This window comes from Rhea americana, unplaced genomic scaffold (genome assembly GCF_003343005.1).
Source record: "Rhea americana isolate MKP2758 unplaced genomic scaffold, rheAme1 scaffold_241, whole genome shotgun sequence".
NCBI classification, from domain to species: Eukaryota; Metazoa; Chordata; class Aves; order Rheiformes; family Rheidae; genus Rhea; species Rhea americana.
Genome location: NW_028186359.1, coordinates 682,267 through 698,408, shown reverse-complemented (window position 1 = coordinate 698,408; position 16,142 = coordinate 682,267). Strand labels below are relative to the sequence as shown.

General features: G+C 47.8%; 1 protein-coding gene across 1 annotated transcript; it reads left to right on the top strand.

Annotated features, from left to right (window-relative positions):
• The first annotated feature begins 449 nt into the window (after positions 1-449).
• On the top strand, positions 450-9,612 carry WNT2B (Wnt family member 2B). Its single transcript, XM_085306572.1, has 4 exons — positions 450-665; positions 4,973-5,250; positions 6,096-6,360; positions 8,551-9,612. Exons 1-4 carry the CDS (start codon positions 539-541, stop codon positions 8,778-8,780), a joined length of 900 nt encoding a protein of 299 aa, XP_085162698.1. The 5' UTR covers positions 450-538; the 3' UTR covers positions 8,781-9,612.
• Positions 9,613-16,142: the final 6,530 nt, after the last annotated feature.

The window sequence follows — 16,142 nt, the reverse complement described above, 5'->3', positions numbered from 1 at the left end:
AAGGGTGCAGGTTACCCCATTTTACAGCAACCGTCTCTCCCGCTGTGCCCGGCTGTGGCTCTGGAGGGGGRCTTGGTCTGCAGGCTCCCCGGCTCCGCGTAGCAGCAAGTCTGCACCGAGCAGCGCTTCCCCCTCGTCCCCCGGGCCTGCTGCGGCTGGGGCTTGTTTTGTTAAACACAAAGACCAGCCCGCAGGGGTTGTGATGGCTCAGCAGCGCCCGTCCCCGCATCCCGCCCGTCCGCACCGCAGCACCGGGGCGGTCTCGGCGCGCAGCCGAGCAGCGGGACACAGCTGGAAAGCAGAGAGGAAGAGGCAGGTTTCACCACAACGTTCCACTGCCCAGCAGCGGTCAGGAGCCGGGATCAAGACCCCCCCCCAAACACACACACCTTAAGCCTCCAAGCGCAATGTGTTCATGCCAGGACAACCGTCTCTCCGCTGCAGGTACATTGGGGCCCTGGGCGCAAGGGTGATCTGCGACAACATTCCTGGGCTGGTCAACAAGCAGCGCCAGCTGTGCCAGAGGTACCCCGACATCATGCAGTCCGTCGGGGAGGGAGCCAAGGAGTGGATCCGGGAATGCCAGCACCAGTTCCGGCACCACCGCTGGAACTGCAGCACTCTGGATAGAGACCACACCGTCTTCGGCAGAGTCATGCTGCGAAGTAGGTCCCATCGCGGTTCCCTTTTCTGCACAGCCCGTTCCTAAACTGCAGCCTCAGCTCAGGGACACCTGCATCACAAGAGGAAATTAGAATTAGTACCCCAAATGGCAGGTTGCAAATGACATTTGTTTTACAGAGACATTTTGGGGGAAAAAAACTACACAACAACAAAAGGAGATAAAAGTTCTCCTTTCATTTCCTCCCCCCTAAAACAACCCTTTTCCTTGAAATCACATCTTGGTAGGAAAATTCTAATTAGCTGTGCTCCAGACACAGTGGCAGAAAGAAACCTGGGCATCAACCAGGTATGTGGATAAAATCATGTTCTTCACAGAGCAAGGAAGACATTTTATTGCAGAAAATAAGAAATCAGACCCAATRAAATGCAGTGTGCAGCACACCACAGGGGAAAGCTAGCTAGCCAGTCACTCCCTCTAGATTTATGAGGAGCTCCACATTTAAATTCTTTCATATCTCTGAGTCAGCTAGTCTGTGAAGGTGAGGCAGGAGTAGGGAATCCACAGGGAAAGGAAACATTTGCTGGAGAACTTGAGGTTTCTCTCCATCCAAAGAGGCAGGAGGACAGGAAGGGAGCAATTTAATTCTGGAACGTCCCATACCCTATCAAGTCACGCAGAACCGCTACCCCAGACAGCTGATGMGTGTGGAAATAGAAACGATGCAGCAGCCCGGGAAACCTGCAACCCAGCAACTCCAGCATGCAAGAGCAGCCACTGCAAAACAAACACTGTCCCCCAGCCTCATCCCCTCCCGCAGCCCTGGGGCTCCAGCAGGGACAGAGGAAGAGCCATTCCTCGGTCCTGTTCTAGCCCCTGCACCAGCGCAAGGTCGTCCAGAGGCTGTAAAGGGGCTCCAGCGCACTGCACATTTGGAGATAGGCTTGTATCAAAGGATGCAGCACACAGTAAAGAAGGAAACATGAAAAAAATCTGGAAGCAGGTAGATATAAATTGCCCTCAGTATGAATCCCTAACTTCTTCACTTGCAATTTAACTTCACTTCAAACCAAGATGCCCAGTGCCAGGGAATTAACCTGCCTGGCAGGGGATTTGGTAATACGAGTCTGTCTCCATCCCAGGTCATTCCCTGCAGCTGGCATCCACCAGCTTCTTAAAGCACAGCCTGTTATGAAGCCCTCCTCGCCACGTGCCAAACCCCGCATTAATTCAGCGGGTCTCTGCCCACTAGCAGGAGGAAAGGGCATGGTCTGCTTGCCCCGTGATTCACTGGGCACCCTTCCATGGCCCATCGCTCTCCAGATAAGGATTTTCCCTGCAGCAGATGCTGTGCTGGGTTTCGGCGGCCGCCAGCGCAGGCACGGGGCCAGCCCAGCCAGCGTGCCGGGGAGCACTCTGCGCCCGCGGGCGCGGAGCCAAACCACCGCAGCGCCCGCAGAGGCGAGAGGGCTGGCCCTGCGRCCCTCGGGCTCCAGCCACCCCCTCTCCTGTCCGGCTGGGGGTTAAAGCTCCCCGGGGACTGAGCCGCTCCCTAGGCGCGGGCCCCAGCACGGCATGGGCATGCCTCCCCAGCTGCACACCCCTCGCCCCCGCGCCCGGAGGCGACGCCGCTGCTAATCCGCGCCCGCRGCAATGCCCACGCTCGGCAGAGACGCGTGCCTCCCGGCAATTAGATTCCCCTCTTCAAAGTCTTTCACAAATGGGCTTCGTGTCCAGCCATTACCAAGCCAGCTGCACCTCCCCTCACTGAAGTGTTTCACCCTCTCAGGACTAACTCCCACCTTCCCTGGCTCTAGCAACGGCCCCAGAGCCTCCTCGCCCCAACGCTGTCACACGTATCCAGCCGTGGTACTCCCTGTCTCACTGCACAAAGGCAGGAGGTTCAGGAACCTTGTTTTCCCCTCATCGTTGCTCTGAGAGAGTCTCTCCTCTCGATGGGTTGCCATGCACAGTGGCTTGGATTACTTCCTTTGGAGAGCTTTGCCTTTCCTTGCAAATTAATCAAACAGTAATGGGAGCAGACCAGTGCTTTTGAAATAGCTGCACCAGATGAGATGGAGCAGAGGGAGCACTGAGGGAGAAGGGGGAAGGAGGAGACACCTCCGGAGAACAGGCTTATATGTAAACAGTAATGGGATATATAAATATTTGGAGAGCAGGGTTGGCCAGGAATCAGCAGTTCACGTGGGAACTCACTGTTCCCTTGCATGGCAAGGGAGGCAAGGCAGAGTTAAAGCTCAAGTGGTTGCTTTGGGCTTCATCTTGAAAAAGGGCCATGCTTATGGGGCRGAATCTACCCCTACACAAAAGGCTAGAGCACAAGCCTTGCCCAGAAGGGAGCTTCTCCCTGACGCCAGGTGAGGAAGGAACCGTGCAGCCCGTGCACGGAAAGCAGTGAAGTGGAGGCCACTCGGCTCTGCCAAGATGCTCAAGGCACGAGGCAGCCACACTGCAGGAGTGTCCRGAGAGCTGGGAGCAGGCCCACTGCACTGGCCCATCCACGCATCAGTCCCTGTGGATCAGGAACACGCTTGCTAAACTAGAAGCAGCCCAAAAATCCCACAAGTTCAAAAACCATGACTTGGGCCTCAGTCAGGAGGCCGGATATGTTTGTTAAAGGATAAACATGGATTGTGTATTTCCCCATCTAGTTCTCRAGTTTATAGGGATTACGTGTTCAAGATCTGCTATGGAACCAACAATTCACAAGTTCCTTAGAAAGAGAAACCTGAGTCTGCCAATTGCAAGACTCTGGAGCTTGGGCTCYGGGAGAAGAAAATTGCAAACCCTGACAGAACTGCAAGATGATGCTGTTTTCAGGCATCACTGAAAATAGTTTCTACCCCCGGAGCCATAGGAGTTGCTGTGATGCAAAAGCTCCTATGTGCCTAGAAGTGATCAGAAACTAGATGGGTGATGTAGGGTCTGTCCTTCACCCCTACTCAAAGCATGTCCAGTCCTCATGTTCCAGACAGATTTTATACTACAAAGCAGAGACATGTCCAAGAATTGAAGAAGGAAGGTGTGAGGTGGTGCAGGGACAGAGGTGGTTCCAGAGCAGAAAGAGCAACGTGGGCTCCAGCAGCTCCCAGGGAGGGACAAGGATGGAAGGGCCCCCTGCCAAAGGAGATGACCCTGGGAGCACACRTAAGCCACAGTGTGACCTGTTGCTGAGAGGGCTCCTGGGTGACATGCTGCTCCCTATGACGCACACTGCTATGGCAAATCCAGCCATGTGGCCTCTAAATCAAATGTGGCTGGAAACAGCATTTTTATTCACCAGAAGCAGCTCATATGGAGGACATGAGCACCCACAGAAGGGAACAAGGGGGTTGGCGAGCTTGGTCACAGCTGGCTGGGGGAAGGGGCAGCTCACAGAGAGGGGCTGGACAAGCAGCAGGGTGCACTAGCCAGACCTCAGACTACTACCAGACAGGAGCTGTCAGGGCCAGATGGAAGGGGAAGGACATTAAGCAGCAGGAAGATAGGAGCACTAGTCCCTAGTGCTGCAACCTGCCTGGGTCAGAGCCTCACCATCCCYGTGAGTGCCCTCTTTCCACCAAGACCCTACATCCTGTCCTGGCAAAGGACAGGCAGTCATGAAAACTCCTTGCCACAGTCCCATCCTGCTAGGCCCAAAGAGAGCTCTATTCTCTTTGAAGTTGCTTTCAAAGGCTCTCAGAATGAAGACTAACATGGTTTTGATTTTCAGCTTCTTTTACAACATTATAGAAACAGCTGTGAATTAAAACCAGAGCCATAAAATACCAGGCGGCATACTGTGCTGAATGGAGAGCCTTCCAGCAGCTGCCCAGCCAGGCCCCTGCCCTGCGGGGCTGCCTTTGCAAACAAAAGCCCACCCCCCAGCTCCTGCCATCTCCAGCCATCCTCGCTCCTCCTAGGAGCAGCTCTGCCTCCTTCCACTCGRTTTGGAGTGTGCTCCAGCTTCTCCACTGCTTGCACTCAGCGTCATCCTAGTTGGGATGAGGGCCCTGGCAGAAACTTGTTGGCTGGTCTTGCCCTTTTGGTCTTCTAGTCCCTGCACTACAGCATCCCAGCTCTTTTCTGCATGCTGAGGTCAAGAAACTGTCAGTCTTGCATCGTCCTATCACATCCCCATCCCTCACTTGCAAAGAGAAAGCTGGACAGTGTGGACACAGCAGAGACCAACAGGACTCTGCCTTTGTGCAGGACACAGCATATGTCTCTCTCCCAGGCACAAAGGTGCTACTGCACCTTTGTGTCATTTCTTGGAGCTGGGATCCCCAGGCCCAGAACAAGCCCCTGCACACTCACTCCCCATCCTCGCTTTCTCTTTCCCTGCGGCAGGCAGCAGGGAGGCCGCCTTTGTCTACGCCATCTCCTCAGCAGGAGTGGTCTATGCCATCACCCGAGCCTGCAGCCAAGGGGACCTGAAAGCCTGCAGCTGCGACCCTCTCAAGAGGGGCCGATCCAAGGATGAGCGTGGGGAGTTCGACTGGGGTGGCTGCAGTGACAACATCAACTACGGGATCAGGTTTGCCAAAGCCTTTGTGGATGCCAAGGAGAAGAAAGTGAAAGATGCCCGGGCACTGATGAACTTGCACAACAACCGCTGTGGGAGGATGGTGAGTTCACTGGCACTCAGACAGCTCCCACATTCCTCCCCACATCCCTTTCTGCTGCAAGGGGTGTCCTTTGCAGCTGGGCACAACCCTCCCGAAGCAGAGTCCAGCAGGCAGCGCCTATTAAAGAGCTGAAGGTACCTCCCTGCCTTCAAGTTGCTGGTGCCTGTGCCAAGCCAGCAGTCGCACCCAGGCTCTCGGGGACCCTTTCAGTGGAAGTGGGTAGCAGGAGCAGCTCCCTGCTCTGCTGACAAGCCAGGCAGAGCTCTGGCGTTAGCAAGGGCAGGGGGCAAGACTTAGGTTGCCCATGGAGGCCAGCGTCCTGATGCAGGCAGGACCTGCCTGCTCTGCAGAGGGACACCCCCCTCAGAGCACTGCCTTGCCTTCTCTGTGCTCTTCTGCATGCTCAGGACAGCAAATGGCCCCATGGGAATCACAAATCCCCTGCTTACCCTCACTCCCAGCATATATGTCCTCGCTGATGTTAGCATCAGCATCCACTGAAATGCATCCTTAGTATGCATCACTGCAGCACACCTTGAAGGGACGCCACACCTCGAAGGGAAGAGGAGAAGGAAGTTTGTTTTTATCAGACAGACTTTCTACCTTTGCCTTAATTCATTCCTAGAGCTCACTTGCTCTGGGGGTCCCCACTGAAGAGCAAAACTGCATAGTTTTCCAGTCTCACCTGAGTGGCCTTTTCAAAGGGCAGGGCTCACAGAAACCACACACTGGCCCTTCCCATTAGGGAGAATGATCCCGTGCAAGTAAGAGGGCTGATAAGCTGCTCCAAGGACCAAGATACATCAGGGTCTCWGTCTCGCCTCATAGCATCCCTCTTCTCACAGGCTGTCAAGCGTTTCCTGAAGCTGGAGTGCAAATGCCACGGAGTCAGTGGCTCCTGCACACTAAGGACTTGCTGGCTGGCAATGTCAGATTTTCGGAAAACAGGGGATTATCTACGGAAGAAATACAACGGGGCCATCCAAGTGACAATGAACCAAGATGGTACTGGCTTCACTCTGGCCAACAAGAACTTTAGGAAGCCCACAAAAACAGACCTGGTGTATTTTGAGAACTCACCTGATTATTGCGTGATGGACAAGTCAGCAGGTAAAAAAAAAAAAAAAAATGAATATTTAAAATAGGCATTTTCTTTATAGTGCTCTGCAGTAATTAAAATCTTCATTTGCTTAAAAGCAAGGAACCTTTTTAAAGCAATAAATTAGCATTGCTTGACCCAAGGTCACTTTGAGAACTCACCTGATTATTGCGTGATGGACAAGTCAGCAGGTAAAAAAAAAAAAAAAAATGTGTAAAAGCAGCTCTTCCTCCTCTCCTGTCAGGCCTGCAACTCCCAAACAGCCCAGCCTGGCAGAACTCCCACCACCTCTAACAAGAAAGAGGTTACCTGTTAGGGCATCAGTTCTAAGGTGCTTTTATGGGATTGAGGACATGCAGGACTGTCCTCAGTGTGCGAGAGTGCCCGCCTCGCCTTTACATTAGCACAGCACTGCAAATCCCTGCTCTCTGCTCAGGCAGGAAGGCATGCTTGAGCTCCAGGCTGCAAAGAGGCTGTAACAGAATTTGAACTTCATTGAAATTAAATCCTTAAATTGCCCAAGTACACATAAGTCAAGACACTATCAGAAAAAATCAATGGCTGTCAGGCTCTTAAGGGAAACAGCCTCTCTGGCAGCTACCCGGCACTACACCAGCCTGTTTATCCTCGGGATATTCTAGGAGCTGGGGATCATTTCTAATCTGTGGCATTTAGGCTAACACAGTCATTGGCTTTGAGTCTCACAGGCGCTCAAGCTGAGTCTGATAGAGATTGTTCCATCGAATTTCTGTCATATCTTCAATAGAGCTTATGCCAAATTTATGCCTTCACCACGCAGACAGGGTTCCCTGTGCGGGGCAGATTTGGTACAGCTATACCAAATACCAAAAGCAGGAAAGTATCCTCAATAGCACCAGAAAGCTGCTACCCTCTGTGCTCACTCTCCAGCCGTCCCTTCCCTGCCATTCGAGGTATTATCACACTAACAAAAGCGTGAGATGAGGAAGGGGACAGATTTAGAGAGGCAGAGATTTTTTTGTACCTGTTATAAGATTTTTTGCATGCCCTCATTTTACATGCATCTGGCTGAAGACACCAATCAAACCTCAAACAGCTTGCAACAGCTGTTGTCACAGGCAATGCTGTAGCCAGTTACCCCCAGAGCCCTCAGTTGTTGTTAGCCACTGGAGCACTGTATCCACAGAGCACCTTGTCAAGGCACATGAAAGTGCACACATGTGCACAAAGCAGAACTGGATTCATCCAAAACCCTCAGGCTTCACAGCCAACGATCCAAATCTCTTACACCTCGTATAATGAATGTAGCAGCCTTTCTTCTGCAGACCAAAGCTCCCTTAAATAGGAAATAAAGGGCCCATTTAGCATAACAAGCTGAAGGCTTCTCCTCTGAACACAGCCTGAGGTTGGGATGACACACGGGGAAGCCAGTGTCCTTGCTACTCAGCTTCTGTAAAGATCAATGGCTTTCCCAGCGATGGAGCCATCCATCAGGTCGGAGAGGCTTCAGACGGCTGTCAGTTACCATGGCAGCCAGCCCACCTCCAGGCGCGCAGGAGGGTGGCCGAGACACAAAAGCGCTCCACAGGGAAGGTGAACCGCTTGCACGATGCCATGCTTAATTGAGCCATTAGCCAAGATGTTCTGTCCAGCAGTGGCAGGGGGTGACTTCTAGCTTTTGCAGCCGTAACCACCCCTGCTCCCAGCCAGCTGATCATGCACACACTTAACTGACCTTCAGGAGCCTTCCTGGAGCGCAGGCTGGACAGGCTGAAAGCCCATCCCCACCTGCCACTGCTTCTTCAGTCATGGCAGTAGAGGGTGCATACTCCAGCAAGAAGTTTTGTGAGCTGACAGGGGGCAGAAGCCACTCGGAGGGTCACCAAGGCAGCTCCAGCAGGCCAGGCTTTCTATCCACACTGCAAGACATGCCGCTAAACCAAAGCAAGCACATGCATGTGCTCTGCAATCTGTTCCCAGCAGCCTGTTCCCTGACCTCAGAAAGGCCAGATCATGATAAATTTGGGTCTATTGCATCAGAAATAACTACATTTCACTTACTAATAAAACAGTCACATCTAAGGTCTCCACTGCAGATGGTAAATATCCAGTTCTACCCACAGCAAACAACCACACAGGGTGGGCTGGAGGAGGCATTTGGACAAGAATGAGGAAGAACAGCCTGATTCACTCTTCCTTCCTTCCTTCCTTCTTTCCTCTAGGCTCCCTGGGGACTGCAGGTCGTGTATGCAACAAGATGTCCCGCGGGACAGACGGCTGTGAAGTGATGTGCTGTGGGCGGGGGTACGACACCACTCGCGTCACCCGCATTACCAAGTGTGAGTGCAAGTTCCACTGGTGCTGCGCTGTGCGCTGCAAGGAGTGCGAGGACACTGTGGACGTGCACACGTGTAAAGCGCCGAAACGGGCTGAGTGGTTAGACCAAACCTGAGGATTCGGGAACAACACAGGGAAGAATCAACTGCAACCCCCCTCCCTTCAATTTTWAAAAAACCTGTGCCCTGTGGGCCATGGCATTCTGGGAGTTGTAGTTCAACTGCATGGCTTTTATTTAATTAATTCTGCAAAGCACTAAAGAAAGGACTACATTTCCCAGGAGGTACTGTAGACCCTTCTATTTGCTCAGCAAAACTAATCTCTTACCTAGGAGGAGTCTGCAATCCTTGCTTAAACTGTGAAACTTCTTTTGCCCATTGTTATCTTTGCAAAGGGACATGCAACTGATACGAACTTAGAGGACTGATCACTGGAACGCAACAACTGAGGAATACTGCATCTGCCCAAGAATTTGTTGCAGTAAAGTTTCACCAGCAAAAACCTGTAGTTCAAAATAAGATACTCTTGTAGAAAGCACTCTTGCTTTTACTTTTTTGCAAGGCCATAGGAAGGGTGTTGCAAATCCTTAAGAAAGTTCCAGGATCTCAATGTTTCTCTCGAGCAGACCTGGCATACTATACCCCAGCTGCACTACTGACACCAGCTGAACAAGAGCAACTTCTGCACAGAAGCTTCCCCTCATTCCCCCAGTGAAAATGACAGGTGGCATTGTAAACTCTCAACTGAAACCTGAATAACTGCAGAAAGACAAAAGCTATCCATACATGTTCACAGTAATCAGAAGGCTAGAGAAAGCAATCTGTGAGCTACCTGGCAGGTTCTGAAGTCAGTGGATACAACAGCATCTCTCTGTAAAACTCACTTGTATGTTCTGTATACTGCCTATTATTTTAAGACAAAAGTCATTATAAACCTRTATCAGAAAATTATGTCCTTTGCTTTTTGAATTACTATGTAATCAATTGTGCAGAGAAGCCCTCAATCTCTTCCTCCAGACTGGGAATCAGCTTGTAGGCAAAAAGGCAGGAAAAAAAGCCACAAGTTCTGCAGTGCTTAAGCACAGACTTCCCCACCCCAGTAATTACACATTTTTTTCTCACAGAGTCTTATGGTCCAGCACACTAAGCCCACAATGGAATCCTTCATAAGGACGAGAATATCCCAAGACATCTAATGACATAATACTGAGTCAAGCAAGAGATCCTAGATGAACTTCCATATCTTTCTCATTTGCAGGGGGGAGGGCCTTAAAAACTACCAACCCAAACCGAAGCTGATGAGAGGAGAGGCAGGAAGCTGAAGAGCTGCAAGTGGATGTGTTATAGGGATTAACCCTTCTCATCTCTAGAAATTTCCTCAATTCTTCCCCTTTCCCCCCTGCCCCTCAGTTTGGGCACTGATTATAGAGATTTATTTAGCTTAATGATGCTTTATAGAGAGTGATTTAAAAGCATCAATCCACACAGATTTAAATGGTATAACTCTTATTTGTACACGAAGTGATTCAGAAGGAAATTCAGCTAAATCATTGCAATTTCTGAGTATATGCTGAAGCCTAAAGAGTTTAACATCCTATAGCAGACACCAGAACTTTACTATCTGTAAGGAATTCATCACAACACTTTAAGACTGCAGCAACAAACTGCTGGACTAACAATTGCACCAGTCTGAATTTTGATTTAATAAAGTGCTTTCATGTCAACAGCCATCTAATACCATAGCAGCAGACCTAATTGTTACAGATGCTTTTAAACTTCCCTTCCAGAGCTTGGTTGCCCCATTTGCCTAGGGCAAGATATGCTTTCTTAATTACCAAGTGAGTGGTATGAATTTTCCTCGTACAGATGATCATCATGCTGAAGGGCAAGTAAGTAAGTTTCATGCTCGTATCAGGACATTTTCAAAGCAAGTTTTCAAGAACGCATAAACTCACAATAATAATGGGAAAAGACAAGTCAACATTAACATTCACTTGTAAATATTTTTAAATTTGGTTCTGATTTGATACTGCAGTTGCTTCTGGAAGAGCTGTCAAATCCCCCCCCCCCCCAGATTTGAGGCTTTCTACTGTCAGGCAGCAAACTGTATAGACAGAGGGAACTGAGCCAGCTCCAGCACAAAGGTTTGAGGAACAGTCAAAACAGCAGGGTGGGATTAAATCAAAGGAGATTATTCTATTTCTAAACCACCACTGGCTATCACACCGTTTAGAGTGAAGTGCCACCACTGAGACAGAATTTTACCCAATGGCCCTAGGAAATATTAGGTTTAACTGGTGAAAGAAAACTGTTTTGACGGGAAGCGCTCAAAGAATTTAAACAGTCTGCCTTTGGGGCAGATTGCAGTACCTGACTCTTTACCGGACAGACCACTGAAATTGCTTATGCAGAAAGGGGACCTTCAGCCTAGCTTCTGCAGAACCATGGACGGGCAGACAGGTAAAATTTTAACAGAACTACATACGAAGCACAGCAGCAATCCAATTTAGTGCAAATTCAACAGCAGTGCTGCCAAGGCTTGGCAGACTGGCACCATGCTTCAGCTAACAGAGCAGTACATCTATAATTCTTGAAGCAAAGCTGAACAGCTATGGTAATGCAACTACACCTGTGTACATGCTGGTTTTCTGCCTTCCAGAATGCTAACGCATTTTATGAAACTCTTGATTCTATGCAGCCCTTAAATCTGCTTATTATTACTGGACAAAGACACCTAAATTCCTTTGTTTCCTATTTTTCATTTAAGTATTTCAGCCAACTTAGAAACAAGTCATTTTAAAATATCAGTCACCTGCTTCCTGCTTATCAGGTTTAAGAACAGGAAGCAAAGCATATGCTACACTCTGGAGTCTACTGCTTAAAGAATGACAGCTCCCACCTTTGTAGGCCTCAGTGAAGCAAATAAGGAGGACCTGATCTCTCCTTCATCTCTTACTTCTCATAGAATTAAACCAGAAATATCRCTCTTTTGAATTCTACACAGATTAAGCACAAGAGGGCTCAACAGCACCTTTCCTCTTCTCTCACTGTTCATGCAGAACTTGCACTCAAGCTTATGTTTATCTTGAAGGCTCCTGTGCCTCATGTCAGGCCCTTCAAAGCCCTCTGAACTTCAAGGATAGGCAATTTTCACAAAGATTTGTTCTGTCTCTAGACTGTGTCAGAGGAATGCTGGCAGGTGAAAGGGAGGAGGTTTGAACCAGGCCAAAGGCATTTTAAGCCTGCTGTAGCACAGTGCTCATCAGCATGCAGTCTAATCTACTGGGAAGAGCCCTCTCATTTATCTTCATTACTGCTCCACCTACCATCAATTTAAGACAGACTTNAAAAAAAAAAAAAAAAAAAAAAAAAAAAAAAAAAAAAAAAAAAAAAAAAAAAAAAAAGCTGCTCTCTTTGCAATCAATCCAAGCCTCTCCTCCCTTTTTCCCAGAGTAATATACACTCAATAGGCTGAGAAGGACTATAGTGCCCTGACACCCAAGGGTCAGCTGTTGATAAACATTTCTTTCTCTCCAGAATACTTCTGGGAGTTCTCTTCCAACAGAAATACTGGTTCTTAGCAGATTTGTAGACCCATCTGACGAATGACAGCTTAATCATTGGCTCCTGCTAGGGTCCTATAATATTTCCTCTATTTGAATGCTGACATTCAGCATTTCACAACAAAGGAGCAAGAAGTCCTGAGGACAGATTGTCTTAAGTTTATTGCCTTTCCCTCTTCCTGGCTGCAAACTGTATCATCATCAAAATATTAAAGTTGGATGCCTTTATCACTTTACAGCTGAGAAGACAAATTTTCACAGACATCACTAAATTCAGTAATTTACAGCAATAAACTTGAAGAGTTAAASCAGTTATCAGTATTACAGTAGCACTCAAAATATCAGCTATGGATACACCTGATTAGTTTGAGTCCATCAGACACACCAAGCGAGACATTTTTTTCTGTCTTGCATATTTAGGATTGGAAATCCTTTGCAGAAGAGAAGAGGAAACCATTTCCCATTTGASAGAATGAAGTAAACAGGCATAGTAAAAAAGAATTTTGTCAAGRCACATGTAAGTCTGTACAGCACATGCAGCTAAATGCGTGACTCCCAAGTCCTGGTGTACCAACGTTTACCACCAAGGGATGCAAAAAGACAAAAAGAGAGCAAGCATTATGTTACCTCCTTTCACAGTCATATATGCTTTAGATAACTTGTGGAGTTTCAGGGTTTTCCATGCTTCCACTTCTTTCACTTGGAAGCACACAGGTATCTTGCTTAGAGACAGTGCTCACTCCTCATTTATTGACAAGCAAACAGCAAAAGCACAGTACATGGGAACCAGAAATACATTGGTTAACCAGCAGTACCTTTCACTGTTTGAGTAGGAAGATGTTCCACTTGGAGGCTCAATGAAATTCAGGCTGTTGTATACTGTCTTACAAATAAGGCCTACTGAACTCTTTCAGTGCAGTCATCTTCAGAAAACAGATGTTTTCCATCTATAAAAATTTATGAAGGCTGGAGAGTTGTCAGAGAATACTCAGTTCCACTCACATGCCCCTCTTAAGCAATTTGCCTGAAGTGTATGGGCAATCTTTTGTGGAAGATCATGTTCTAATTATCCTCCAGTCCAAAGCATGTCTGAACACAAAGACTAGGAGCAAAATTAACTGCTTAATGAGTTTCTGAATAACTTACCTTCCCTGAAAAAGCTGGACAGGACACAGGAGGAAGTAGTAAAAGACACAGGAAACACAGGATACATACAAACTCAGAGCATTCTGTCTACTAAACCACGTGCAAGCAAGAGTTCCTGAGCCCAGGGTGACAGCAGATACTTTTTCTGGATGGGTGTATCAATAGGAAGATTAATTTTGTGACCTACAGCAATCTAGAGTATATACATTGTTCAGTTACATCTCAGTCCTAAAAACTCTTTGTCATTATCATAGACCTTTTCTGTCCACCATCACATTTACAGCTATGCAAACTTTGCTCAACTACATGCCAATTTCCAGCCATTTTCTCAAGTGGAAGCATGTTGCCTGTGGGTTATCTGAATAACCACACTCTTCCTGTATCAGGTCCAAATCTCAGGGACAGATTTATTGGGGTATTTCTACTAACATTTGCACAACCTGTCAAGATCTGTGTGGGAGCTTTCAGATCCATTATTACTGAACACAAGTCATGGAGTGCTGCTCCAACTAGCAGCACGGGGATTACTGCTCTGAAATCTCAGCTATGAGTCAGTATAAGAGAATGCAATAGTCACACACTCTGTCACACTGTTTCATAACTGATGATAGTATAAGCCAGAATAGAAAGGAAATCAAAAGGCTTCTTAAGAGAAGGGTTTGAGTTGATGAGGTCAAGGTGCAATTGTAACATTAAACGTATCCAGAATAAAAGAAAAATGTTATCAGCCAAAAATAACCAAAGCAAGAAGATCCCCATCAGAAAAATGCATGCATCTTCACAGAAGCACCCTTACTGCTTCTGTGGGTATTCTTTATCCAATAAATGTGGGTATGTTACATAGCATTCCCCAATAATCAGACTCATCCAAGGGTCTAACAATAACCAAGASACACCAATTAAAGTTGGAAATGACAAGGGAAGTTCCTAGCACATTAGCAGCATCCCTGATCATCACCCTCTTTCCAYAGTGCTACAGGCTAGGGCAGGCAGACCGACCATGCCTCAATTATGAGGTTCAACAAAAGGAGTCAATAGCTAGGAGACTAGAGACAAGAGCTTGCAACTGAAGCTGTCTTTTCTTTCTATCCACCTTTATTAAAAGTTAAGTGAATTGAGACCACAAAACCGAGCACAGACCACCACTACGGTTGCTACTGTCAATGCGGCCTGATGTTTAGGAGATTTTTGACGTATGAGTGGAAGATCAGAATAGCTAGCTAGCATCACACCATCTATGCAGCAATACAGACTTAACCCCTGAAAGGAGAAACAAGGAGCCTGGTGCTTCTTTTTGACAGCAGAACATGGAAAGATGGGTACTACTCAGAGGCTGGCAGACGATGAATGCCATCTTGCTCTCTCTGATCTTGCTACCAATATTGTCCTCTGTCAAGAATACAGCATCAATGCACATCTGCTCCCCACCTCCACAGCTCCTCTTTGTTTAAAATCTCAATACAAATTCATGTGGCGCCTACCTACATGCCCCATACATTAGCAGTTTGAGAGGTGCATTTCCCCTCAGCCTGTCATTCTCTGGGCAGAGGGGAATGGGCAAAATTCATTTAAGGCTCTAAGAACCCCATATGTGCATCTCCTTTTTTTCTGAGGGAATTTGCTCTCTTATTTAACCTCTTCAGCCCTCTGGCACTGGAGGCAATTTATAGAAAGGTGCAGGCACTTCACTCTCCCCCATCCCCCTGGAATCTTCCTCTCATTTGTGGTCCTTGGGATTCACCCAATGTTTCTCAAAAAAAGAGAACCTCAGGACAAGTATGCATTTAATAAGCAGGGAGACAAATAAGCTCCAGTTATCCCAGCAGAATTACAACACCAGAGAACAATTTGCTGCATTCCTCTGAAGGCCTGAAGGAACCCAATTGCCTGCTCTCAGCCTAAATAGGTACCAGACACCAAGTGCTCCGTAAGCAAACAGAGCCCCCAAAGTGCAAAAATGAAATAAGTAAAAAGCTTCACGTTACATATAAACCAGCCGTTTGCACCTTGTTATTAATGGTCTTGACTATRACCTCTGAACCCTGCCTTGCACAGTCATGGATCTACAAGCCTTGGCACTCTCACAACAATTCCAGGATGGGGAGGTGGGAAATAAACAAGTGTGGCCAACGGTGAGGGAGATGCAATAAAGGAAACCAGACTGCAACAAAGCTGCACCRAGAATCACTTCCACGCAGCAGCCAAGGCTGAGAGGGGACCATYTCCAGGGTGCACTCATCAACATATCCTTGATGACCAGGATTTCTGACAGGATGGAAAGTTGTTGCCACATATATACACACATAAAAGCTAGCTGTGCAGCATTTATCTGTAGTTTCAAAGAACRAAAGGCACCCAGCATAGTAAACAACTGCAAGAGTGTTCATTTCCATTTTAGGTCTGATATTGCCCAAATGAACTAGCATTGCCTCATGCGGACCCTGTTCCCTAGAAACATGTATTAATATAAACTGCCACACCACTGCTTTAACAGTCTTTATTACGGTACCAAAGTAGTGAATGGAAAGTTCTACCCCTCGAAAGCTGTTCAGTATAAAGGCATTACTTTTGGTGGAGAAGTCTCTGCACTACAGACAGCTGCAGAGTGTTCTGAAGACATTGTTGCACACTTGTCCTGCTCTTACACTCTGCCTTGAGTGTATGATACTGGTCACTGTAGACCTTTGCTAGGACCCACTGTATCTGTTACAATACACTGAGTTGAAACCCTCCTACTTGCACAAAGGGGCAAGAACTACAGGCTGAATC